This window comes from Python bivittatus, unplaced genomic scaffold (assembly GCF_059951505.1).
Source record: "Python bivittatus isolate LINGU-HERP-01145 unplaced genomic scaffold, Pbiv_v1 ctg000080_np1212, whole genome shotgun sequence".
Lineage (NCBI taxonomy): Eukaryota > Metazoa > Chordata > Lepidosauria > Squamata > Pythonidae > Python > Python bivittatus.
Genome location: NW_028277035.1, coordinates 73,942,765 through 73,970,420, shown reverse-complemented (window position 1 = coordinate 73,970,420; position 27,656 = coordinate 73,942,765). Strand labels below are relative to the sequence as shown.

The following is a 27,656-nucleotide window of genomic DNA, read 5'->3' as shown; positions in this document are numbered from 1 at the left end:
AAGTCCTTCCCAAAGGACATGGAGGTCTTTCTCCATGCAACCTTCTGTGGATAAAAAAACCATGATTGGAGCAGGAGAGAAACTCAAGAAACAAAGCAGGAAGAGATCTGCTCACTGGCTTCATCTGTGGCAGGCCATATCTGAGGGCTGCAGATTCCCTATAGGGTCTACTGACAATAATGTTTCACAGTAGATTATATCACTCAAACAAGTTAAAATATATAAAAAGTACGAGAAGACTGAAGACTGAGAGCAAGAATATGGACAAAGCAGAGGGGGAGAAATCAAACATCCCCAGATATTATATCTTAGTTCTTTCAGGTTCACCAAAACCCCCTCAGAGCAACAGAAGTAAGGGATCAATCATTGTTGAAACAATGTCTGAAAAACTCAATTTTTTCATTTTCTTTGTATCTAATTTGGTGCTATAATTCCTATCAATTAATATCTGCTCCAAGTTTATTTTTCTCATAAGTCTTTGCTTGTTTAGGTCTTATATCAAATAAAGATATAAATAAATAAATAAATAAATAAATAAATAAAAGCTTTCTTTGCTTTCTTCTTTCCCACTCTTTGTTATTTTTCTTCACCGTGACTATCTAAATTTAAATTATAAATTTCCTGAGCTGTGACCAGCTTTTGGCTTATTCTTCATTTTTACTCTACATATTATGCCAACCACCATAGACACTAGTGGGAATATATGTAACAGCAATTCAGGACACCAACAGAACCATATAAGCAATTCAATATTTGCAGCTATGTTCCAGAAAGCGTTTACAATGCAATCCTGAACATGTTTACTCAGAAGTAACCCTTACTGAATTGTTTCGAGAACAGTAGGCCTAGTCTCCCCATTCAGGATATTATTTAACTATGATAGTTTTCATTCTTTTTCTAATCCTGACATCATTTATTAAATTTAGTGTATGTGCTATCATTGTAACTTTTCTGAAGTTTCACTGTATAAATATAAAATAAAATGTATGCATGTGTGTACATGTGTTGTGTGTGTATTATTTGGATTCACCTTCAAAGGGCTAAAAAAACCCCTTATTTTTAGTATATGAATCTTTTCCTTGCAACAAGGAGAAGGGCATGAGTGGAAAGCAAGAATCTGTGTAAGCTGAAATCAGAACAACACTGACTACAGTTCAGAGGGCTTGGAGAGGCAACTTGAACTCAATCATTATGTAGTCTGGCCTCCATCCAAACCCAACATCTAGGGTCCAAGTTAATAGGAGCAGTAATATGGCAGCTCTCCCATTCCTCCAAGTGGGAATGAGACCTAAATATCTGAGTCTATGGAAAGGACTCAGTTGCTTATTTACCCCTTCAATGGATCCAAATCCAGCATCTACCTACACAAAAAGTTGTGCCAGAACTCTGAATTAACATACTGGCAAGCAACAGGAACAAGCAACACTGCCATGGAAGAAGCAAAGGCAAAACAAAATGCATCACACATGCTAATTAGATAGTGGTAAAATGCTTTTATAGTTAGCTCTGTTAACCAACAGCCAACTTCCACTCATAGCAAGGTAAGTAACTCCGTTTCTGCGGAGAGTAGGTGTGGAAATTGATGTGGCAATACTAAAGCCAGATCCAAGCCTTTTGTTTTCAATTCTGGAGAGACCAGAGGTGGTAGATTTCTTCTAAAGTCTGCCACTAAGAGTCCCAACAATGTTTTGAATAAGCTCCTGGGAACAGAATATAATCAAGATGCTTCTGTGTGGCATACTATCCTTGGTGAGCAGAAAATAACGCACCTCCTCTTTCATCTATACAGTATACCAGTTCCATTTGAGTAGGATGACTTCGATGAAATTGGTGGACTTTGCACATTTGCTACCTTAGTTCTTAAATTAAACAGTGAGTGTTGCTATTTATTTCACAAAATGGCAATAGTTAAATTATAACATGAAGACATTCACAACATAATACCTTTCATTTTCTTGGAGCAGCTCACCTCCCTTTTTCCAAATAGTTGTCGCTTTAGGGGAAGCTTTTGGCTTGCACTCAAAATGAGCTGGGCTGCCCTTTAGAAGCTGAATCAATTTCTTCACTGGGCTTTTAGAAAAGTCAGGAGCAGAAGCTAGCAGCAGAAGAAACATATTAACTATGAAACACAACTTCTCCAGCATGTCCTCAGTGAGTTCCACAATTCATGTTACTTTTTTTTTCTTTTTCTTTAAGCACTGAAGAATATGAAATTCCCATTCTAGTTCAGCAAATATAGCACTGAAACAGAAATTGTATATTAAGATGCCACTGAATTAAGCTGGCAAAGGCTTTACTTTCACTTCACTGATCATAAGAGTCCAAAGACTAATATTGTCCAGCATTTGTTTGTTTTTTTACAGCAGCCAACTTTTCTCCTGCTGCGATTTTCCATCAACTGGTATTTACCTGATGCATGTGCCCGGCTGAATCCACAATATTTAGTACAATGGCATATTGTTACCACATTACATCAGTGGTAAGAATATGCCCCAAATGGTTCCCTTGCTTCCACTGAGTCTCCCTATCCCACTTTATTTTTACAAATGCAGGATGTTGGCATGTTGCAAAAGAAAGCAAAGGCATTTCATGTCATATTTATTTGCAGCAATGTCTTTGTATTCCACAAAAATCCTGATGGGATGGTAAACAGAATCTTGAGGGACTACTTTACCTTATGGTAAATAAGTATTTTGTGACTGGCCATGATCACTGTACCAACCATTTTGTCCCATGGCAGGCATTTCTAAGTACAACCACCATTTTATGAATGTACCACTGGGCCCCCCAAATTGTATACCTTACAACTAAGCCAATCTACCTTATTTTATTGATATAGGAGGATGAAAAGAGACATCCTATAGTGATTTCATAGTATTTCTAGAAGTCGTTCTGAAAAAGGCATTAACTGATTTGAATCAAACTGAAGTCAAGAGTTCAGATCTCAACTGCAGAGGTTTATTTCAAGAAGACATTACTAAGCTATTACTGGTGCTAATGATGAAGCATTAGCACATTTTCTCATTATCGCATTTTCTCATAACATGTTTTTTCTATACATAACTGAAAGCTGTTTTGCTATGTTTGGAAACAGGCTTTCAGAAAATATACAGGGGAAGAACAGATGTAAGATTAGATTAGAGCTTTTCCACAAATTGATTTTTCAGAAAGTATAACAAAATTGCACTTTAATAATTCATTGTGAAGGCTGTCCTGGAGATAGAAGAAGAGTAGTAAGATAGGTCTCAGCCAGGAGATTGCTTGGTGATACTTTTGACTTTAGGGAAGGAGACAGGGAGAAGATGGAAGACTGAAGGGACAGAAAGAGAAGTGACAGAATGGGTTATTTTTCTTTCCTTATGCTCTGTCTAAAATATTCAGAGGGCCAAGGGAGGTAATGTTAGCAAAACTGCAAAAAAGAACATAAAAATATATTTTTTACTGACTAAAAGTAAAGTGTCCTTCAGGTTGAGTTTAACTACAGATATCTTCATTGAGACATCCATATACTGTAAGTAGTTTGCAATTTCCTCCTGGGATGTTATTTTCAATTTCCCAGTGTAGCCAAAACTCTGCTAACTACTTTAATTAACCAGGTCCAACTCTACTTTGAGATCAGCCACAATTGGGAAGGTGCTGCCAGTTAGCTGGCTTCATTGGCTACTGCAAGACTTTGCCAGAGAGAGTTTATAGAATGGGGGAGTAGAGTCAGGCTGAGTTCTTCCCAACAAGATTTCTACTTGAATCACATGAAATTCAGCAAGGAAAGAATGGGCCTGGAACTTCATAAATCTAGGTGGATAGAATGTCTGTCATGGGTTTATCTGTCTGTTTGTCTGTGGCATTTCTATGCCAATATAGATCATAAAGATATCTAGTAGCTTGCAATAAATCAGTGTAAAAATATTAAATACAACATAAGACATCAGAATTAAAATTCAGGTATCCAGGTTACATATGGACAAGCTCATGGAAGAAGACTTGCTGAGTTTGGGATTGTAAAGAAAAAAATAATAATAAAAGTTGCATTTTCCTACATAAAAAAGAATATGTCTACATTGTAGATAGAATTTAAAACATTTCTTATAAGGGATGCTTTTCATAGGCAACCAAAAGTGATGCCACTATACTCTGGTTGAATGATTTAATTCAATGATTTCAAGAGTTCCCATTTATTTATCTGTTTCAGTGGGAAACTTTTCAGCACATTTTGTCCAGCTTTGCTAGATACATTTTAGTCTCCCATTCTGGTCAAAAAAGAACCTATGTTCAGTTTAGGTGTTTGAAGGTGAACATAGTAGAAGAATGATCTCTGTCAGCAGATGGACAGAGTCAAATTACCCTTTAATTTTATTCAAAAATCAGCTTCTCTGCCCAATCTAGACTTCAACGATCTGTACAAATTATATTAAGTATTATAATACCAGAAGCTGATTTGGGCATCAAAACTGATAACTCTGCAATCAATGGTCTAATTAACAGATTTGTTCAGATTTGCACTTACATGCTTTCTGCCACTTTAACACTATATTTCATTTAGGAAAAACAGAAATGAACACAATGCAAAAGTATAACTTTAATTTCCATTTGAAATATAATATAGGATTGTGTGAACTATAGAACACACAATTTCCCAGATTGCCTAGGCTGCTAAAATGTTCCACAGCTACCTCAATACAAATATTTCAGAACGGACCATGTTACTTGTAAAGAGTAATATAATTTTTGAACTGGCACATACAGTCCACACATTACAAACTATTCAATCTGTTCATTAGGGTTGCTGTGTTAAAGATTACTTATTTGTGATTATAATACATGGACAAAATTCCTGGAAGCACTGTTTATATTCCCCATTACTGCTGATCACATTAGTGGCTAAGTATGCAGGAACAGATCATGGTTTCCCAGCTAATATTAACACCCAGAAAAGCAGTTCACTGGGGAGTGGAAAGGAATAAAGTGCATCAATGGTGCATCAGCCCCCCTCACTTATGCAACCCCCAAAGAGGCCAATATGGCTCCTAAACTCAAAGGATACTCATCTCTGGTTTAGGAAGCAATATAAAAAATGTAAACTGAACTTGCTTATATCATCTGAATACATCAGAAGCTCTGCCAATTCAGCTCTCCACAAGGATAAATCCTTGCCATTTGTTTTAAAAGCAAACTAGCATCACCTTCATAAATAATGATGGGTCCCTGCACTCATATCAAGGAAAAAGTCAGAAAGTTCCCTATTGCTTTCCAACGACATTGCTATCTTGAGAATACCAAAGTTATGATGTGGAAGGTCAGTACCATGCAGTAATATGCTGAGCCAATGTTGCTTCCCGATTGTGTGATTAGTTTTAATCACTGGGACAGTATCCAAGCTTTGTCTCTCTTCTCCCCATAATTAATAATTTATCTTGGTGTCCTTGTTTTAAATCACTGAATGATTGAGCTATAAAATATAGTAGGCTTCTTTACCCCCCACCACATCCCTCAGATACAGTTGAGAAAATTACTCAAGAAATGCTGATAAATTGAGTGCTGTGAAAGCATTTTTGCTACATTTTTTAAGATGGTGTAGGAAAAACATGACAGCTACTGTAGCAGTGGGAAAAACAATAAAATATTAACAACAACAAAACAGAAAGGAAAGTTTCGACTTACCTACAACCCGGAGATTGGCACTGGAATATATCATGCCATGTTTGTTCTCTGCTATACACTGGTACATGCCAGAATCTGTCAGGTTTAAGTTTGTTATAGTCAAAGCTCCATTTTCAATTTGTACTCTTCCCTGGGTAGTAAAAGCAAAACATTAAAAAGGAATATATTTAAGTGACTGATAAAATAGACAACTAAGGATGTTTTGGCTGCACAGGCCTTCATCAAACTTCATTTGAAGAATTCATACATAGCTTAACTGATGTTTAAGTCAACTGTGGAACTTCTTGTATGCATTGACCAAAGTGAGTAATATACTAGTAACGGTTCTTATGAGAGACAAAGCTTTATAGAGCTTTGCAGTAGATATAAGCATTGGACTGGAACACCAGCTTTGAAAATCCTCTTTCAAATTCCGATTGAGTTGGATTTGTTTGTCAGTGAGGTCTATTCCTAACAATCCTGGGATCAACTCACTTTAATTCTGAGGCTTACAAGCTTGTCTACTGCAAAATGCTTTTACATGGAGAAAAAAGAAGTATTTTTTTATTTGAAAGTGCAGCTCATTTTGAGGTCTAATTCTTGCTCAAATTATATATTTGCATCTTTTCTGTTCTCTATAATCTTTTCTAAAAGTATACTCATAATAGCTGTCAAGCTTTCTACCTAATACACATTTTCTTTTGGGCTAAAATTATGATTAGTTGATGTTGGGGTTAAAGTATCCTCTGTGTGCATTTCAACATTCCTGATAACATAGATTTGATATGATCAATGATAATGAAGCAGGTTTGATCACTTTAACAGAAAGGAGACTTATTTACAGGAAATACATAGAAGGGACAGGCAAAGTCTAACACCTGGCTGAGTACACCCTACCAGAAAGAGAGTCAAAAAGTGTGCGCCCTCCATGTGTATGTCTCAGAAGAAAGGCAAAAGGAAGTGACCTGAGATTAGCAACAACTTTGTCAAGGAGCAGGAAGAGTACTAGAGAGAACACAGAATACGTGCTATTACCTTACTTGTGGTCAGTAGGTCATATGATGCTGAAGAATTAATGCTATTGGATCATGACCTCCAACAGGTAATTAAGTGGGAGATGAGCATTCTGTCATGTGAACTATATATAAAAATTAAACAACACCCCAATCCAGTACAACAAACCATTCAGGGGAAGGTTCAGGCCCAGCCCAAGAACGACAATGGGGCAGTCCAGTCCAGTATAGTTCTTTCATCAGCTTGCACCTCATAGAATCTCGCCAGACTAAACCTATGCTAAAGCAACTAGTGGATATACCCTGTGAGACTCTAGGGAAGGGCCAGTCTCAGCTTCTTCACCTTCTCACAGTCCTGCTGGGGGCTGAGGAAGCGCTTGGTCAGGAATGCTCCCCTTCCCTCATGATAACCTTGGTCCTCCATTCCAGTATCTTCCTCACACATGCCTTCCATTACAACAGTACATCTTTAGGGCTTTCCTAGAAGCTGTCTTTGATGGCAATTTATTTCATATTTCTGGGGCCACCACAGAAAAGGCCTTCTCTATCATTTGAACATAACTGAACAGTCTTCAAAAGAGGACAGGTAAGAAGAGACTCTGTTCCTGGTCTTAAAGAGAAGGCAGATTGATCCAGGTGAAGGGGATTTTTAAAGCAACTTAGGCCTAAATTATCTAAGGCCAGAGGCTGAGTCCAAGTAAATATATTAGGGGACTTTCCTACACATACACATGCACATTCCATCCATTTAATATACATGGTAGTTTTTTTTAGTTTGTTTTTTCCCCTTTCCCCTTTTCTGTTATTTAGCTTTTTTCCTTTCTCTTTTATTTTTCTGATTTTTATCATTTCTTAAGTTTAAGGATGTTTAGTTTAATGTTATTACAGTGTTTAAATAATAAATAAATAAATAAATAAATAAATATAAATAAATAAATAAAATTCCATTTGGGGACACAACACAAGTGCATCTTTTGTTCACTTGCTATCCATACAGAAACACTATAATGAAGTTTTAACATTATTTCTATTGATATTAAAGGATAGTGTTTTTAAGTCCTATAAGGGTAGAGTGCCTTAGAAGAAGTTTAGTTTTCCTTTTGCAAACCTAAACTGTCTCAATTATACATCCCATGCACTGAGCCTTAAAATAACCTTAATACAGGTCAACTTTTTTTTTTTTCAATTTATGTCAAGAAGAAACTTGGGAAAAGTTTTTTTCTCTAGTCAGCTATTGATCAGAAATAAGAGGGGTGTGATCAAGGGAATGGGAACAGTGCTTTGAAAATGGGGCAGGGTGAGAACCTTGATAAAGAAAGACTTGAGAGAGTATATGGGATACACAGGGGACTATGTGAAGTCTGGAGCATGGAGGTTCCTCTGCGAAACTTAGCTTTAACCAACACCTTGACTTGGGCTTGGAAACACACCCGTAATCAGTACAGTATATATACTACAGCTGTGTAAAACTTCAAGAAGATGATTTGATCAAAAGGAGATTTGATTAAATCATCCTTTCAAATCAAATCAATTTTCTCTAAAATCAGAGACTCCATGGAATTTCTGTCCATTCTAGCTTTGCAGAATCACAATATTTGTACTCCAGTCTCTGTTGGCCCCCATGTCCAATCTGTCCAAAAGAACCCATTTTCAGTCCCTTTTAATATCCTTACATTCCCCCACTTCTGCCCCAAAGAATGAAAACAACAACCAAAAACACACCAAAGATGCTTGTTTCCTTTCTGCTACTTGTCTTTCTCTTTCTTGCATTGTACAGCGTGAATATTTTCCACTGTGTGAATGGATCTGAGATAATTTATTTGCTGCCAGATTACTGCATACTAAATCCAGCCAAAGGTATTTGGGAAGACTAAATGGAAGGTAAAACAACAAAGAATTTATTATGGTAGTGTGCTATAGACTGCCAAACCATACAAAAAAATTGGAGATATCTTCCTGTATGAGATTACAGAACTTTCAGCCTATAACAGCAATGGAAAACTTCAGCTACTTAGATATCTATTGGAAAACTAACTCAGCCAAGTCTGTAAGACTCTAGTGTAGACTTGCTGTTTTATTTTCCAGAAAATTGAAGAAGAAACAAGAACATTCATTATCCTAGACTTGATCCTAATCAATAGTTAAAGAGGTAAAGGCAGTAGGAACTTTGGAAAAAAGTAACAAGTTCATATTGGAGTTCAAGACATTACAAGAAAGAGAATGGTCTATTACAACAAGCTTAGAGAAGTACATGGATCCACGGACGAAATCTTCAGGTCAAAGGGAGAATAGGTGGGTTAGAAACTTCTAAAAAATCAGGTACTTAAAAAAATGCTAAGCATAACATTAGACTGAAGCAAATATAAAGATACAACAGTTTAGCTCTCTAAGAACTAATAAGAGAATCAAAACAGAGGTTGACAAAAACAGCTATAAGAATTTACAAGAATTTCTAACTAATCTAAAGCAGCCATCCTTAATTTTATGGCCAATCAGTCAAAATAGGAGTTTTAAACCTTATGTTCATAGTTAACTTACTGATCAACTTGGCAGAAAGGTATGTGAAGAATTATAGTCTATAAATAGTTTCCAAATTGAGTTAAAGCTAGTATCAGGCTTAATTTTTAGATATAAAGTTATTTTTGACATTGATACATACTCTGAAAGCTTAATTCTCTAATGGAGGATTAAGCATAATGTTCAATGAGAAGCACTGAAAATCCTACCAGTGCTTGTTACATATAAAGCCAACTCACTATATTTCATACGAGAATATGTCTTGGTAATACTTAACAGAAAAACAGCTGGCAGAAAAGTGAAGTCAATATTTAAAATTTCTTTCATCCTCAAAAACAGATACTGGGAAGCAATTGCACACCATTCTAATTTTTAAAAAAGGAAGTAGCTTAAGAAACCATTGTGGATGCCAAGGGAGCTTTTGATTGATCCAAGAGTTAAAGGAGCCATGCATAAGAAATGGAAGATGGGTGTAATGATCAAGGAAGTGGACCAGCAAGCAGCTAGTATCTGCAGGAAAAAAAAAATAGGCTAAAGCACAAAAGGAACTTAAGACTAACAAAAGAAAATAAAAGCAACAAAAAGGTTTGGGCTTTACCTATAGTAGAAGGAAGAAAAGGTGAAGGATGGGCCTGCTGCGAAGAGAAGATGATGGAGACAGGGCAGAACTCTTCAATTCCTGTTTTGCTTCAGTCTTCTTTTTTAATTTTAATTAAATTAAATTAATTTAATTTAATTAATTTAATTAATTAATTTAATTTTAATTAGCTTAGAGAAATACATGGAGCCCATGGACAGTAATGGAACTAAGCAGAACAACAGACAAATGAAGGGAGTGGCAACCCAAGGTAAGTAAATGTTATGAGAAATAATATAGTGGGAGAAATAGATGAATGGAATGTGAGCCTAAGAAATATGGGGACATGCCGAGGTAGGTAGGCAAAAAGCAAGGAATAACCGGGCCAGGTCTGGATACCAGTTACCGGATACCAGAGATAAAAACTGCCACGCAGCAGGTCACAGGGAAGCAATCCATCAAGTTCAGACAAAGACTGAGTAAAATTAACTGCCATGCAGCAGGTCACATAATGGTCAATGTGGAAAGGAATGTTGACAGAGGCTGCTGGCAAAGAATAAAAAGACAAGCTGTACAAGGTCTCTGCTGGAAGACCACCAATTCATACAAGCAATTATAATCTCTGAGACTCTGGAAGGAACTTGCAGATATCATATCCGAGCCCCTTTGTGTGATCATTCAGAAATCATGGAGGATGGGCATAGTGCCAGAGGAGGATGGCTATAGTGCCAGAGGACTGGAGAAGGACAAATGTTGTTCCTGTCTTCAAAAAGAGAGGGAAAAGAAAGAACCCAGGTAAGTACAGCTTGATGCCAATTCCAGGCAAAATCCTGGAATGGATTATTAAGCAGTGAACTTGTAAGCATTTAGAACAGAATGCAAGAGGCTACATGAGTTTATCAAAAATAAATCATGCCAAACTGACCTAATTTTTTTTTACAGTGATGAGTCTAGTCTTTGATAGAGTGATAGAGTCTTTGATAGAGTGATGAGGCAGAAGACTAGCAGAGTACATCCATGAACACCAACTAGGAGGCAGTAGTCATGATGAAAACTCCTTAATCTCACTCTCACAATGGACAGACTCAACCATAGTTTCAAGTGGGAAACTGTGAGCATCCTAGACCAAGCTAAATCTAAAGATGCTAGGGAATTCCTGGATGATTGGCATTCAGACAAATCAGCCATCAATAAACACATAGAAATAAACCATATGAACACACCATTCAAAAGGGATAATAAAAAAGCTAAGAAGGAAACAAAAAGAACAGACACATCTTCCCCAGCAGCCAACACCCAGATAAGCAGGGATGAACACCAGGCAAACGATCAAGCAGAAAACAATATCCTAATCAAGGAACTACCAAGGAGTAAACTACATCCCCACCAAAACTGTCAGGGCAAACTACTGTATATAAACAGGGAGCAACCCCCCCCCCCCCACACACACTCTTGCACTGATGATGTTACCTAATTGGGTAATGAACTGTTTGCAAGCAAACAACCAAGCTCAGGGAGCACCAAGGGCTCCAGAGTGATGAGTGTAATTGTCCACAGGAAAGAGGTAGACATGGTGTACCTTGACTTCAGCAAAGTATTTGACATAGTATTTGAGAATCTCTTCCATGAGATTCTAGTAGAGAAAATACAAAATGAGGGCTGGATCATGGTACCATTAGCGAGATATAGAGCTGGTTGAACAATTGTACACATTGAGTAAACATCAATGACTCTGCACTGAATTGGAAGGAAATGTTGACTGGCCATTTTGCAGGACTCCATTTTAGGCTCTGTGCTGTTCAACATAACTATAAATAACTTGGATAAGGAGCTAAAAATATCATTATCAAATCTGCAGATATCACAAAAATCAGGGGATAGCAAGCATCAGGGGATAGTATCGAGATTCAGGAGTATCTTGAAAAGTTGTAATAAAGGACAGGAACTAGCAAGATGAATTTCAGCAGGAACAAATGCAAATCTTACATTTGGATAGAAAAAATTAAAGGTATGACTAAATGATGGAGGACTATACTGAGCAGTAGTACATGCAAAAAGTATTTGAGTGGATCACAAGCCAAGAGTGTGATATAGCTGCAAAAAGAGTAAATGCAATCCTAGGCTGTACAGTGTCAAGAAGTCACTGTTCTTCTCTATTCCTCATAAGTCAGGCCATGCCTAGAATACTACATTCAGTTCTGGGTACTACATTTTTGGAAGGACACTGACAAAGCAGACTGCATCCAGAGGACAGCAATCAGGAAGGGGCTAGTCAGAACAAACCTATAAGGAATGTCTTTAAACATTGAGTGTGTTTAGCCTGGAGAAAAGAAGACTGCAAGGAGACATTACAGCTGCAGTCAAATATCTGAAGGGTTGTCATACAGAAGACAGGGAAGAATTATTCAGAGCTGTTCCAGAAGAAAGAACAAGAAAGGATGGGTTTAAATTACAAGAAAATAGATTTTGAGTGCACATCAGGTAAAACTGCCTAATGGTAAAAGCTGTTCAACAATGGAACAATCTCTCTCTGGAGCTAGTTTGTCTCTTTTGCTCAATATGTAAACAGAGGGACATCTGTTGGGGAGGGTGAAATACTGCTTTCCTGTACTGGACAGTGAGTTGAACTAGATGAACTCCAAGGTCACTATCAATCTTGCATTCCATGATTCTTTGAACAAAAGCAGAAGTCAGTCATTATGGAAAGGAACTAAATATGCCATTAAATACTAGTGACATAATTTTCTGAAAAAAGAAAAATGAGAATGATGCTAATTTTGATATATCAAATTTATCCAAGGTCATAATGAGCTGAAGTTAATAAACTGAAGAGATTTATTTATGGATTATCTGCATATATACAGGCGAGAGGACAGAAGAAAATATAATGCTGTACCAAATATGTTAATGGAAATTAACGTCAAGAAATATAACTTATTTATACAATGGATCTAATAAGTCTTAGTGACCCAGAAATTACCTTTACCAGCACATGGAAATAAGCTAAACAGAACATAGCCTCATTTTGCTTGACCATCCTTTTATTTTTGCTTTATGGCCCTCTCTTTCCAAGACTTTGAAGATGGGTAACATTCACCCATCAGGACTGGAGAATGGGTGCTTCCCTCTTCTCCTGTGCTATTCTGGAAGGACAGCATTTTTTTCTTCTCATGGCTAGTGCACTAAACAGTTTCTTAAATGTCAATCACAGTAGAAATGATTTAAAGGTACTGTTTCAATTTGGGGAGGCCCTGACAATTCTTTTTCATAACTTCCCAACTTTATTTCAAAATACTGGTACTGAACAAACATCTTTTTGTTATAAAAGAAATTAAGTTTACTTTATCATGCTACAATACAGGTAAAAAACATTAAATAAAATGTGTAACATCACATAAGATTTTAATTTTAGTCTCATACACATAGGACGAGAGAGAGAGGGTTCTGACGACAAACTCTGCAGAACTTTTAAGTTTTTTTAAAAAAAAGTTTTAAAATTTTTAAGTTTTAACTATTGTTTTCTGTAGTTTGCCTAAATAGCTGTCTTGGGAACACTGTGATGTTCATGACTACTGCCAAAAAGTTGCCTAAATCGATGCCCTTCTATCTGCCTTTTCCCTTTCCCATTTATTTATTTTTTTTTAAACTAAAGCTATCTGTCAATTTCTCTGAATTATATCATGATAGATTTGACTGGGGTCATTTTGATTATCACCCTGCTCCATGGACTAATTCAATTTAAAGCATACCAAACAAATACTTTTCCCACTGCAAACAAGTTTCTGTTTTTTCATTTTACTGGTATTTTCAGAATTCATGAACCTTTCTTTAGAATGCCTTTCGGCAATGTTTTGCAGCTTGCTTCAATGCTGCATCTGAACAATGTTGCAACATGGCAGAAGCAGCTGGTGTTTTTGTATTCTGTTATATATAACTTCATTACATGGAAGCCTCCCTGACTGCTCATGCTTCCTGTTCTGAAAAACAGCCGTTGAGCAGTTCCCTTAAGATGCCTTCTTCTCTCATGCTTTAACACAGGAAGACAAGCATCTGAAAACGCTGGAGAGAAGATTAAATAATGAAAAACAAAAATTCACATACATATTTCTCAGCCTCCTTGAAAATTCCTTTGATTTCTTCCCCTCTCCCATCAAAAGGAAGATGCCTAATTTAAAAAAAAAAAATGCAGAAGAAATTTGCCACAGCACCAATTTCTTACTGATAACTCTTGAATTGCCCAGAAGCTGCTTGACAGAGACTACTATTATAAACTAACTCTTTTTGAATTACAGTACTTGGGTGGACTCAACAGGTTACTAGTGTGCAGTCAATATGACTGTACAAATTGCTTTCAAAACAAGGTGAACAAAGGCACGTTACCTCTAATGCTAGAGGTTCTCCATTTCTCAGCCACCTGTAAGAAGGCTTGGGTTTACCACTTGCTCTGCACTCCCAGTATATGCTGTCCTCCACTGCAGCTTCAAAATCTTTTATCAGTTGAACCCAGTGAGGCTTAGCTTTAAATAAAAACAAAGGGAAAATAGAATAAGAGAACTAATAAAGAGAAACCATGTTTGAGAACTGGAAAAAGCAAAACAAGTGAATGCAGAAAATTCAACTCAAAAATGTTCCCTAAAAAAATACATTTATCTCACACTTTGTTCACACTGTCCTGTAAACATTTCTAACATGATGGTAGTAAGTGGTAATTTCATTGTCTCGCTTGACCAATAATGCAAGCATCCAGGAGGAGGAAAATATGGATACAGATATATTGTAGGTATAGACACAAGATTGAATGAAAGTTCAACATAACCTACTGCCTTTGAAATTTGGTAAACTTAGATAACTTTTAAATCACTTTGGCAGGGAATGGAATAAACAATTTATTTCATTTATAACCTGCTGTTATGTCTAATTGCTGATGCTATGGATCTTGCTATATGGGAAGTTAATAACAGCAGGCCTAATGCCCACATAAGCTAGTCACATACAATAACTGCAGAAATAAAAGCAAAGGAAAGCGTTGCGACAGACACTGAAATAATACAAAGATGGTGTCAAAGAGACTTTGGGGTCATCTACACAGCTCCCTTGCTCCAGCTCTGAGGTGGCCTATTTATCAGTCACTGAGTACATAATTTCACCCCAGAGCCTCCATTTCAGACCCAGCCTGTCATTAAAGCAGACCTAAGCTGGGTCAAGGTGATCCAGGCAGAAATCTAGGACTGTTCCCTCCCATCTGGCTATAGAATTCTGTTCCTCTGTGGCCATTTCTTCTATGACTAGCAGAGAGAGCTAGTTTTTCAGTTTTTCTTTTCCTTTTGGCTCTGTTATGAATACCAACCTGGTCAAAGGTATTCCACAAGGTCAGTATTTCTACCTGGTAACCTGCACGATGGTGATCCCTGCCCTTAAGTCTATGCTTGTTGGGACACGCTGCTATCTCCTTCAGCAGTAGCACTAGGGCCACAGCATGGTTCTCCAGTAACCTTAAAGTTAAGGGCAGGAATTACTGTCATATGAGACAATGAGGATCCACAGTTGGGGTGTGGGGCGGGGCGGGGGAGAGAGCAGGCAGAAGCTAAATGAACAATCAATTTCCCTGCTCCTTATTCCCCAGCATCTTGTTTGAAGTGCTGCAAAATAGAAACATTTTTCTGTTTTTCCACCCACCTTGAAAATGCTAAAAAAAATGTCAGACACAATGTTTTTCTTTGCTGGGGGTGGAGATAGTAGTACTGAGCATTGCGGGTAAAAGACAATGCCTCCATACAGACAAATCTTGTAACAAGACAAGCTAGAATATTTGTTAGGAACTTAGTGGGAAAATTCAAAAGGAATAGTTGATTTGGGGTCAACGTTGAAGATGTGAAAGTATCTTCTCCACATGACATACCTCAGTTCCATAAGGTATGTATCAGTTTCCTCACAGTCTAGGAAAATATAACCTTTCTTGCTAGCTTGGCCATGGCAGAAAAAATGGTGGAGAGGTCCTTTTCTTTTTCCTAACTATGATAATGATTCAGTTCATGGGTATGAAACAAAGAATCTTTCTAATGACCATATCTAAATTGTAGTACTCCTTTCTCTGTCCCTTTTTCTTATGATGTTTCATCATTAGGCAAAAGCCTTTCTGTTTGGATTGTCTTTTGTCATATTAGAGAATTTCCACAATAGAGCTAGCAAAGGAAAAGAGTCAATAATAAAAATATAGAAACCGTTAATTCACTATGAAGTATTTAATTTAATTTTAATTTTGTTCGTGACTTTACATCCCGTGAAACAATGTAATCTGAATTTTCATGTAATTTATTGTTAATTACCCAGGACTGTGTGTTATACATCCCTGTCAATCTCCACTTGATAGTTACTAGATTTTATCAGCATACCAAAGTCCCAGGGGTAATTGATAGGGGAAAAGTAGCATTCTTGGAATACTTCAGCTGAAGGGAAACTGCAACTAAATTGGAATCATTTTATTCCTTGATAAAAATACAAATTTATTTTCAGAATAAGGACATAAAACAAAAGGTGTCCCAATTTCATTGCTTGTTAAACAGGCCTGATTTGTACTAATGTTCCCATTGTCAAATCCCCATTGTTGTGCTCATACTTTACTCATCTTAAAATAAGGGTTTTTTGTTTTCTATTTGGATCATAATTTGTGCTGTAGCAATCATGCTATAGTCATGCCTAGTTCCAGTTTAGTCCGCAGGGTCTCAGAATGGCACATACAATCTACTTTCCCCTAAGCTGTCAGAGTAGAGACATACAGATGTTATACTGCACCATGGTGTATATGATGTAAAACCCTACACTTGGGGGCATGATACAAGATAACATCTGTATCTCCGTCCTCTGAGAAGGTATAAGAAGGCACTGCATATAGTCATCTAAAGTGCAAAGGTCTGTGAGTAGAGAGCTTGAATCCCATAGAATAACATCTGGCTATCCACATCTGATTCCCAGTAAGGATGAAAATAGTAATGGAGTGCCTCCTGGTGGTCAATATAACTGAAAGTACCACACAGGATATACATTTAGTTCACAGGTTTATTCATATGTTTTTGTCTAACTTGATGCAGTGATTGTGGATTATCTGGGTTCTCCTTTTTGACTCATTTAAATCTTTTTTTGCAATCTCTGTATGAGGCATGCAGCAACAGACAAACATGGCTACTTTCTAGCAGATGGATAAAGGCCGACTGACCTTCATTTATTTCTTCTGGTAACAACTGAAATCCTGGAGAATGCAACTGAATCACATCTAAAACATGCTTAACTAATCCTTCCTTGGCAAGTTATAGGAGGGGAATGGCAAAGGAATATCATCCTGTTTTTTTAAAAAAGGAAGGAATCCTATATAGAAGTAAAATGGACTCACTGAAATTCACCCATCAAAACTCTTTTTCAGAGTTTTTGGGGCTTTGGGGTGTCTTGGACTCAGTGCTGACTCCTCGTGACTGCCTGGACTATCCCTGCAGTTTTCTTGGCAAGATTTTTGGAATTGCCTTCTTCCTAGAGCTGAAAGAGAGGGTCTGGCCCAAAGTCCCTGTGAAGGTTCTTTGCTTTCCAAGGACTGGACACACCACAGCATAGCACATCAGTACACAATGCTTTATTGTGGCATACACCTTCCCTAACAATAGGCTATTGCTCTGGGTTAACTCCACCCTCCTAGGCCTTGCAGGTTGATGTAGCCACATAAATACATCTTTAATACTCAGTTTTTAATACCCAGTCTTTAAAGCAAACAAAAGTCTCAAAGTCTGTAAGGTGGCAGACAACTTTGGCCTCCCTCCAAAAGTTCTTGCACTGATGAGGATGAGGTGCTGCCTCAGGGTGGTTGCTCCTTTTCTGGTTGCTGCCGAGCTCCAGGCCAAGCTGCAAACTCTGCTCTTAAGCAGTGCTGCTTTTGGGCACTCCAGCTGAGCTCCCAAGCCAAGCTCTGGCAGGACCCCCACCAGGCTATGCTGCTTACCATAGCTTGTGGTCCTGGCAGTTGACTGATAGTCCTCTTGCCTGCCTGTAATAGTCGTCAATCTCCAAATGCCGCCTCCAGCTTCCTCATCTCCTTGCCGGTTTCCTACCTCCTTTTCTCCTACACACCCACACACATTCTGGCTCAGTGTTTGTGTTTGTAAGCTAAGGGCCTGGGTGGGGTGAGGCTGCCTCTGGATGTTGGCACATCCTTGAAAACACCAGGGTGTAGCTCAATTAGCCAGGCAGCTGGAATGCCAGCATGGATGCTTGTGAGTAAACTGTGAGTGGGGGAATGAATGAATGAATGAATGAATGAATGAATGAATGAATGAATGAATGAGCCCATCTCATGTTCTGGAGGCTGTAAATTTTTACAGACCTTTGGGAAAAAAGCATGAGTTGTGCTGAGCCTTGGGGGAAGCATTTCTGCCTGGCTGCCACTGCTTTTCCCAAGGGCAGACAACAATCCCAGCTTCCCTTCCTCACAGTCACCCAGCTGGCTTTGTGCCTAAGGCTGGACTAGAACTCATGGTCTCCCTTAACCACTACACCTAACTGACTCTCTTTTCAGATTGCATGAGGCATGGAAAACTCTAGTAAGATCTAGAGACAGATTCTTTTGGCCAGGAATGACCAAGGGTGTGGAAGCTCATGATCAATCCTGTCCAGAAAGCCAGTATGCAAAACCTAAAGGAAAACATAGTTCCATGGAAAGAATCACACTGGTCCTTGTTCCATTTTCCAGAACTGCAACAGATGTAGCTGGATCCTTGCCAAAGTTACTAAAGCAACTCATGGACATGCTTCCAGGCAAAGGGAAGTTTTGTGAAGCCTATCTGGATGATATTCTTGTTTATAGTATTATCTGGAAAGAATATTTTGCACCAGCTAAAAGAAGCTATTTCTAGTCTTAAAGACACAGGTTTAACTTAATAGTCGCCTGGGGCTTTCTGAATCGTGTTACCTTGGGTACATATTGTGGGTCAATAAGAAGTTAAACCAAAAAAAAAAAAAAAAAGGAAATGCAAGCTAGTCAACAGATGAACAACTCTCCTGGGAACTGTGGGATACTATGGATGATTTAAACCTCCTTTTTCCACCGAAGTATAAGTCCTCATAATCGTAACTAAGAAGAATGAATCGAATAAAGTTCACTGAACTCCTGAATGTGAAAGACTTAAATACTGTTTGGTATTGTCACCTTGTGTTAAGAGGGCTAGATTTTAATTTTCCATTTGTTTTGTTCATTGCTGTTTCTGATGTGGGGTTGGAAGCTGGGTTAGTGCAAAAATTTCTAATCCTTTAACTTCAGAAAAAAACTCTTTCCAAGGGAAAAGTATATAGCAATACAGAGAAGAGGCTTGTGATCTGAAATAAGTGGTAAAAAGTCTTGTGGGGTTGTAGATTCTCATTAATCACAGACCTTCATAAAAAATGAAAGACATCAACAGAAGACCACATGCTGGTATCTTACCACACAAACTTGTGGTGCAACATCAGACAGACAAACAGCACCAGGCTGTTGATTTTCTGTTTAGCTATGGAAATGACCCAGAGATTGCTCTGTAACACAGATAAAAATGACACCAGGGAAAGGCCTCTGGACTCTTCCTCAGCCTTTTCTTTTAAAAAAGGTGGAGTGTGTGTAAGTTATGTGATACTCTTCAATCCACCATGGATTCTTGTTAGCTGTTAGACATCCACAAAGCGCCAAAGCTTTGTGCTAGTTAGCTGAAGGGAGAAGTAGAGATTAGCAGTTAGCCTACTTTCTCATTGGAGGATGTTCCCAGTGGAGGAAAAAGGGCTATTGTATTGGCCTAAGAGGGGGAATCCTAAAATTCCCAGATAAACTCTGGGAATAAGAACTGGAAGTAAGGGGGCATATTGGCTTGCACAACCTCAGATAGATCTAGACAGTGATAGCTGTTGAAGATTCATGAATTAAGAAAGAAAAATGTTGGCTGGCGATCCTGAGATATACCACAGTTTTGATTCCTTAGAGATTGAAGATGACAGGAGATCAAAAGTTTTACCAACCAGAGAACAGCCAGCTGCCAGACTCAGTGACAGAAGGAATTGCTGGGGCAGAATCTCCAAACCTTTCTGTGATTCTAGATAGTGGTGGTTAAGAATATTTAGAAACTTGTCAAAATTTTTGAATAGAGAAAAAAAATTCTCTGCAAGGCTACTTAACAAAGGCAAGTGGTTGCACTTATTTTTTTAAAAAAAATGTAATGGAGAAGCAATGGAATGCAGACTCCTAAATTAAATTGTAATTTATTATTTGGAAAGCTTGGCTGTGAAATCAAAATAAGATGCTGGTTGTTCATTTAATAAAGTAAAAATAGTCTAAAGTGGCATCTTGCACTGCGTTTTCTACCAAATCCTAAGAACCCACACAAAGCCTTGTCACACACAGATCCAAATCACCATCTCGTTTATAGACAGAGAAGATGGTCAGAAGCACCTTTTGATACACCAACTGAATCCCTTCTTTAAAGAAAATGATCTTAAAACTGTGGCTTACACTTATCACCTCCAGCCATAACATTCTCTACACAAGGCTAATGTTGTGTCTAGACAGGAAATTTTAATGGGTGTTTATGTTAGAAGACTCTATGGTTCTGTTCACCTTATCCTTCATGGGCATCAATTCTTGTTCTTTGCCTTTTGACTTATTAAAAGTTGTAAATGCCAATGTGTTATGCTGCAATGGAAGGCTATTGCTAAAGTAACACAGTTTGCTTCTTGAACTAGTCAGGTTGTTCTTGGGATCTGACCACTGAGCTATTATTAAAGCTAATATGTGATAGAAATATAGTATTTTAGTACTAAAAAAACAAAATATCAGGACCACCAAAGGCTACCAAAACTACTCTTCAGATTTGATCTTGCACTGCCTTTTTGTTCCCAACATACCCATACCAGAATAGGGGGGAAAAAAATCCCTAGAACTTATATTAAATCACATATAACATACCTGTCAACTACAAACATTCTCAAGACAGGAAACAACAATTTAAATCAAAGTTCTCAAATCAATAAAATCAATAAAACTAATTAAAACAAAATCCAAGTTATCATTATAAAGCAGCCAGAGACAAAGGAAAGGAACAAACAAAAAAAGGCACAACAGTTCAAACACTTGTCAAAACAATCATTCCATTATAGCTCATTTAGAATGGGCCAAGATTATATTTCAGATCTCAAAACTCAGCCAACTGTACACTTTTGAAATCCAAGACAGGATCTTGAGGTGATCATTAACTTAATTTCAAAGAATGCATAAGGTTTATTTTATTTTATTTATGCAATTTCTGTAGCCACCCATCTCAATCCAAGTGACTCTGATGGGGTATATAAGACAGAAGACCTAGGCAAATAGGTCTTAAAGCATGGGTAGCGCCCAACCTCAAGGGCAGTCAGTAATAGGCAGTGAATTAGTGTCCTCACCATTCAAAGTGAACACATACACACTTACATCACTCATACAACACACTTATCTTTATATCTCATTGCATAGGAACAGGATTTGGGGCAGGTTCTGGAGAGACCAGGTTTAACCACAGAACCTCACCGGGTGACTCTCTCAGATCAGCTTCCTTCACAGGGTTTTTGTGGTTGGAAAAAATGGGGGAAGGAAATGCCTCTCAACCAGATATTTTTTAATACTTTTAAATCTCTGAAATTATCTGGTTTATTCATAAGATTTACCCCCCCCCCCAAAAAAATGCTTACCATAATACGTCAGCCGTCCCTTTGCAACATTCTTCCCTCTCGTATTTTCAGTAATACACTCATAGAGACCAGCATCTTCTTGTTGGAAATTGGGAATTTCAATCATGCCATTGGATTTCCTCAACACTACTTTGCTTGGAAATGGCATCCCATCAGTTCTTCTCCAGTTAATTTGAGGAACTGGGCTACAGCATCAAAATTGAATTGAATATTTTTAAGGTTATGCTGTAAATCATTATCTGATTAAAAAAAAAAAAAAGCTCAACACATGAGTTAGATATTAGAAAGAATTTACAGTATTTGGTATGTTTTTGGAAGACAATTGTCAGCTAATTGTTTAAATCTGCCCAAGAGTGATTTTTACTTTTCCAGGCAGGCTTCTTCAATCCTTCAAAAAGATGGGGGCTTCCGGTGGCAACATGGCGGCTTAAACATCTCTCCGTGACAGGGGAGACAATACCGCAGCTGGATTGGTGGCTGGCAGCAAGCACTGGCCGCCCAACTTGCTCCGGATTAAGGAGGAAGTTAGGAAATTGATCCGCATGGTCTCCGGACAGCCTTTCCTCAAAAGCTAATCATAGAGATGGAAGCTTCTGTGAACGGCTTTTGAGTCAGGCATCTGGGAGGTGGGTGACCCATCTTCGTTTGACACTGCAGCTTTTATGGGACACTAGAGCCGACTGATTCTCATTTATTAAACACCTTGGATTATAACTATTTTTCATCTTAAGAGAGACCTTCTTTCACAACAGATAAGGAAATCTCTTAGGGATTATCCTTATTTTGGGGTCTATATTTTTAAATGAAGAAACGGAGCTTTAAATCAAGCTGATTAATTCTCAAAAAACTGGAGGAAAAGTGAATTTTAAAAGAGACTTAAAATTTACTTAGTGAAAAAGGAAGATTTATGTGTTAAAAATTTACTTTTTGATGAAACTCCATTCGCAGCAATGAGGTTTGCCTTTTCTGTGGGAAAATGTCTTGTTTTGTTCAATTCTGCCTGCTGATTGGTAGGGCTTTTAAAACAGAAGTAGACTGTAACTTGATTCCTGTGTGCTCCCTTTGAAGCGAGCATGCACGCCTGCAATTCCAGCTTAAAAGACACTAAATGGTGTGAGCTGCAGTTTACTTTCACTTGTAATTAATTGTATCTGGCTATACAATTTATTTGTCTAAATGGGAGAGAAGGAGAAGGAGAAGGAGAAGGAGAAGGAGAAGGAGAAGGAGAAGGAGAAGGAGAAGGAGAAGGAGAAGGAGAAGGAGAAGGAGAAGGAGAAGGAGAAGGAGACGAGGAAGAAGAAATAATAATGGCTAAAATAGGTCCTTTGGAGCAGCTGTTAGACAACAAAATAACTCCTTTAAGTTTACTCTAGTCAACCTTTGAGGAACTAGAAGCTAAATTTAAGTCCCTTGAAAAAAAAGATAAGAGGAAAGAGTCAATAAGACAATTAACTGTGAAAAGGAGGTGGAAACTGAATCGAATGTGGAATTGGAGTTCAAAAAGATGTTGGACTATGAAGGTGATATGAATAAAGAAGTTGTAGATTTAAACATGGACTTAAGATGGCCAAAGGATGATATGGAAAAAGATGCCAGAATGGAACTAAAATTGTGGAATCAACTGATGTCACTATGTTCAAAGGGGACATACAAATTATGGAGAAGAGTGATTTGGAAAGATGTTTTCATCTTGGATTTGCAAAAAGAATGTATTGCATCGGTGAGGATGTTCCTGGAAAGAGACAAAGAGAAACTACTGGAGATGTTTTTGGGAGAAGAAAGGAGATGATGGGGAATCAACTTGTGGGACATTATATGAAAGGATTAAAGTTTAAGATTTTTAAAAGTAAACAGAAAGTTTACAAAATGAATTTATTGGACTATGGTTAACATATATGCTGAAATTCTTGGTAGTTATTAATGGGATTTGTTTTTGTGACCAGGATTGAATGACAATGTTTTAAGGATTTTGGTATAAAGTTAACTAAGGTTAAAATATATTTGTTATTAAATTTATGGAATTTCTGTTCTTATATATGACTATAGTAGTAAGGATTTTATATGCATAAAGGTGGAAGGATATGATATCCATAATTTTTTTTTTATATATGATAACAGCAGCAAGGTTTTTAAATGCATAGAGGTGGAAAGATAAGACATTATCTGTAGTGGAAGAATGGTTTGTGAGGTTGATGGAGTTGGCTGAGATGGCAAAATTGATGGTTTTGACTCGAGATAAGACGCTGTGTAATTTTAGTGTTAACTGATTTTTTTTAAAAAAAAATTGGACTTTTTATGGGATATAAAAATGAAATTATGTTGTATGGGTCTGATGGTTAGAAATAATATGGGTTAATAGAAATAATGGAAATTATGTTGTAAATTTAGACGGAAAATTTGATGTATATTGTTACTTATATCTGTTGCAGGGTGGGTCAGAAGTCCTTTGTTGTTGTTTTCTTTTCTGCACTTTTGCTTTTTACTCTTTTCTTTTTTTCCAATTTTTTCTTTTTTCTCTTATTTTCTTTCTTAATATTAGTTTGGGTTAGTTTTTACTGTTCTTTTTTAAAAAATAAAAAGTTAGTATAAAAAAAAATCCTTCAAGAAGATGAGGTGAAAACATAATTTAAATCTCTCTTCCCACCTACTACATTATGGATGGAAGGAAGGAAAGGGGAAAGGGAAAACAAAGACTGAACAGAGTTTTTTTTTTATCAGCGTCAATAGCCCTACAATGTCCATATGGCCTGACTAGTATGCCATTTTTTTGTATCACCTGCTGCTACTTGAGTACCCATGTTATGCTTATTTTAACTATTTTTTAAACAGAGTTGTCACTGAATAATTGATTATCACCACCAGCCTTAGAGCCTTGGTCCAATACCAGCTACGCAACTAACTAGGGATACTGAAATTCTGATAAGAAGCATGATAAAGCTCTTTTGAATCTGGTTTCACTTTCTGCTTGATCAGCACAGTAAAATCTTCTGGGCTCACCACTAAGGACTGCCCTAGTAGTCCTTCTATTGACCTGGTCCCAAGAATCAACTATGATAATAAATTGAGAACTTTTCAGTTTTTCATTAGTCAAATCTCCTAATATGCACTGTTTCCAATTCTAATTTTCCTTCCATCAGCAAATTTCTCTGCATATTTATTGATTAAATAGAAATTTGGCCAATATTATGCATTATCATAGCTTTTTGATTATCTCAATTAATCTATGTAAACCAGGTTCAAGATACCGTCATGTAAAGTTTATGTTGAATACATAGTATGAAATCTATGTGCATTTCTTATTATGACTATGATCTACAATAATAATTATATGATGAATAGTCCATTCATAAAGTTCTTCAGTTTGTAATCCAGTATTACTTCACTTAAAAGTGGTTAAAGTAAGTACAACGTATGCAAAAGCATGTTCTATATCCAATTCTTTCTATACAAATAAAATACCTATACTTACTTTCCGAGGGCAAAGCATTCTAGTTTTACAGTTGATCCTTTAGCAGCAGGAAGTGTTTCAGGAAACTGAACTTCTATTTTGGGTTCATATTCTCCCATTACCCCTGTTATTCCAGAAAAGGGAAAGAAAGAAGAAAGAATCTTAGCACCCTGATCAGCAACTGTACAAGAAATCTATTGAAGTAGAGATGCATTACTGCTTCCATAGCCATTGCTTTTACACTAACCTCTGATCCCTTGATTGACAGCTGATATGACTCAACATGCCAACTTTTGCTGGTACCTCAGGTAGTTCCTTTTAACATTAGAAAATGTAGTATAGTGTAAGAAAATAGAGAATGTAGTAGAATGTAATAATTAGCTAGGTAACTTTGAAACTTGTCTGTTGCATTAAAACTTTTTCTTGATATTTCATGCATGCACAGACACATCTGCCTATAAAAATGAAACAGCAGCACAACTCTGATGAACTGTTACAGATCTTGATTGAGATTTTGAGTGAGTGGAAAAAGTAATTTATTATACATGTAGAAATAACAGCTAGTATAAATGAAAAGCCATAATCAGTATACAAGCTTTTGGTGTATGGAAATGTACATCTGGTATCTCTGAATTCCCTTCATCAATAATTTGTGTTGTAACTATGGTTGGGGTGAGGGGACAAACTTGTACTGAAGGTAGGTTAAGGGAGATCCTCCCTTTCTGTGAACAACGGAAGTAAGTAAAAAACAAACCAAGGAGTTGGCATACTTATTTTCCTTCCACATGATCCCATTCCTGCTCCAAACCTTTGCACTGGTAGTATAGTTTACAGGTGATGTTTCATCTGTTGCAATCTATCATTCCTTGAAGTTAATTGGTTATGGTAAAATAACTGTGACTGTTACCCACAGTGAAAAGTTCTACACTTAATTATACATGCTAAAGTTGAAGTTGTTTATAAATAGGAACAAGAAAAGGAGGTGCAATCACATTAGCTAGCAAAAACAAAAACAAAAAAAAAACCAGACAGTAAATTTTATGGCAATTTACAGAGTGTGTTTCAAAATTATATATAACACAATTGTGCTTTCCAAAAATATACGTAGGTATGCAATAAAACCATATACAATTGGCTATACCACATTAGTATAAATGCATACCATCAGTCCGTAGCACCAAAGGTGTTGGTGACCCAAGGATGTTGGTGTTAGTTAGTGCACTGGTCACAACACAGGTGTAATTTCCTACATCAGATGGCTCTACTTTAGCTATGTAGAGATGCCCAGTTTCCTGAGAAACAAATCTCCGACTATCTTCTTGCACAAAAGTTGGGTATTCATTGAAGATCCAAGCATAGGAAAGTTCTGAAAATAATAAGTGAAAATATACATGCAAAATTCCATCACAAAATAATATGTACTTGTAAGATGCTAAATCTGAACATTTTACATACTTGCAAAGAATTATGGCCCATATCAAATGTAGTAATTTATTAAGTAGACAATTTCATGCATCTTTTCCCAATTTTTAAAAATAAGGATTGTATCTTAATGTACCTTTAGAACACTTTTTAAAAATTTAGTTCTTCATAAGACCAGGCACCTATATTTATCTCAATATTTGTTCATTCAACACTTATCACAAGAAGATGGCAATGGAGCAGCAGCTTCCCTGCTGAGTTCCTTATGATCTTTTATTTGTTTAGGCAAATAATCTAGCTACATATCTTGATTTTTATCCTACTGTATTTAATAAACATATTCTCTGAAAGAGACATTTTAAATCTAAACAAGTTCCTAAAGCCTCGCAAAGCCTTCAGATACAACAGATTGACACTGAAACAATGGGAAAGAACAAGAGGACAAGCCCAGGCACACAGACCCTACCTAACCCAGCAAACCAGCCAAACATTTATGACTACACGATGGACAAGAAAACTATGAGTAAAAAATAATAGCAAACCAAATTCTATGATCCCATCCCTATCAATCCCTACCCCTAACCGTTAGGGTATCTTGAAATGGGATCTGGAAACAGAAATCAAAAAACTACAACTATTACACCTCTTCTCAATCAAACCATCTGATTGAATCTCTGTCCTTTTTATCCTTCTCCGTTGTGAATACATTTTTGATGAGGGAAGAGCAAGTCAAGCAATTGACAGAGGAATTCATAACAGGCTTTGCTGCTAGACAATGCCTATTAACTGCACAAACTGTAATTTCAATTTCTGAATGTTTCACTTCTATAAATACAAAGGTGAACTCTTCCAAAACAGCCTTTGAAACTTTCATGCAAAGTTATGCAGATAAGCTAGTAGCATTTACAGTAACTTAAACGCTTATTACAAAATACATATTGAAGCACAGGAGAAAAGTAAAGGAAATGAAACCCCAAATTTCACCTATACCAGATTACTTCCAAAATACTATCACATAGGTTGCTATATATGGGATATGAAATCCTTCTGTATGAAGTGCCTGAGACACATTGAAAATAAATGTTTATTAACTAAAACCCCTCACATACTTACAATAAATATGAATCTAAAATTGACTATGTATATGGATTATGGTTATAGTTTCCTTACAAAACACATGTTCTGAATGCTTAGGACCACCGAAACCAAAAACTAAGTCCCAACCCCCCAAATTCTTCCCAATGAATTTCCCCACCCCAAACCCAAAGTACACCCTCTCGTCTCCTTTCCCAAGCATGATCTGTCTTTCTAGCTCAGG

At 37.1% G+C, this 27,656-nt stretch overlaps 1 protein-coding gene across 1 annotated transcript in view; it reads right to left on the bottom strand.

Moving 5' to 3' along the window:
* The window catches only part of LOC103059347 (contactin-3), a 96,523-nt gene that overhangs the window by 51,973 nt on the left and 16,894 nt on the right, over positions 1–27,656 (bottom strand). The window contains exons 3-8 of the mRNA XM_088134696.1: positions 26,079–26,282; positions 24,938–25,040; positions 21,469–21,653; positions 14,125–14,261; positions 5,659–5,788; positions 1,945–2,095 (exon numbers count right to left, since the gene is read on the bottom strand). Of these exons, the coding sequence (XP_087990822.1) occupies positions 1,945–2,095; positions 5,659–5,788; positions 14,125–14,261; positions 21,469–21,653; positions 24,938–25,040; positions 26,079–26,282 (910 nt within the window). The remainder of the gene's footprint in view (positions 1–1,944; positions 2,096–5,658; positions 5,789–14,124; positions 14,262–21,468; positions 21,654–24,937; positions 25,041–26,078; positions 26,283–27,656) is intronic.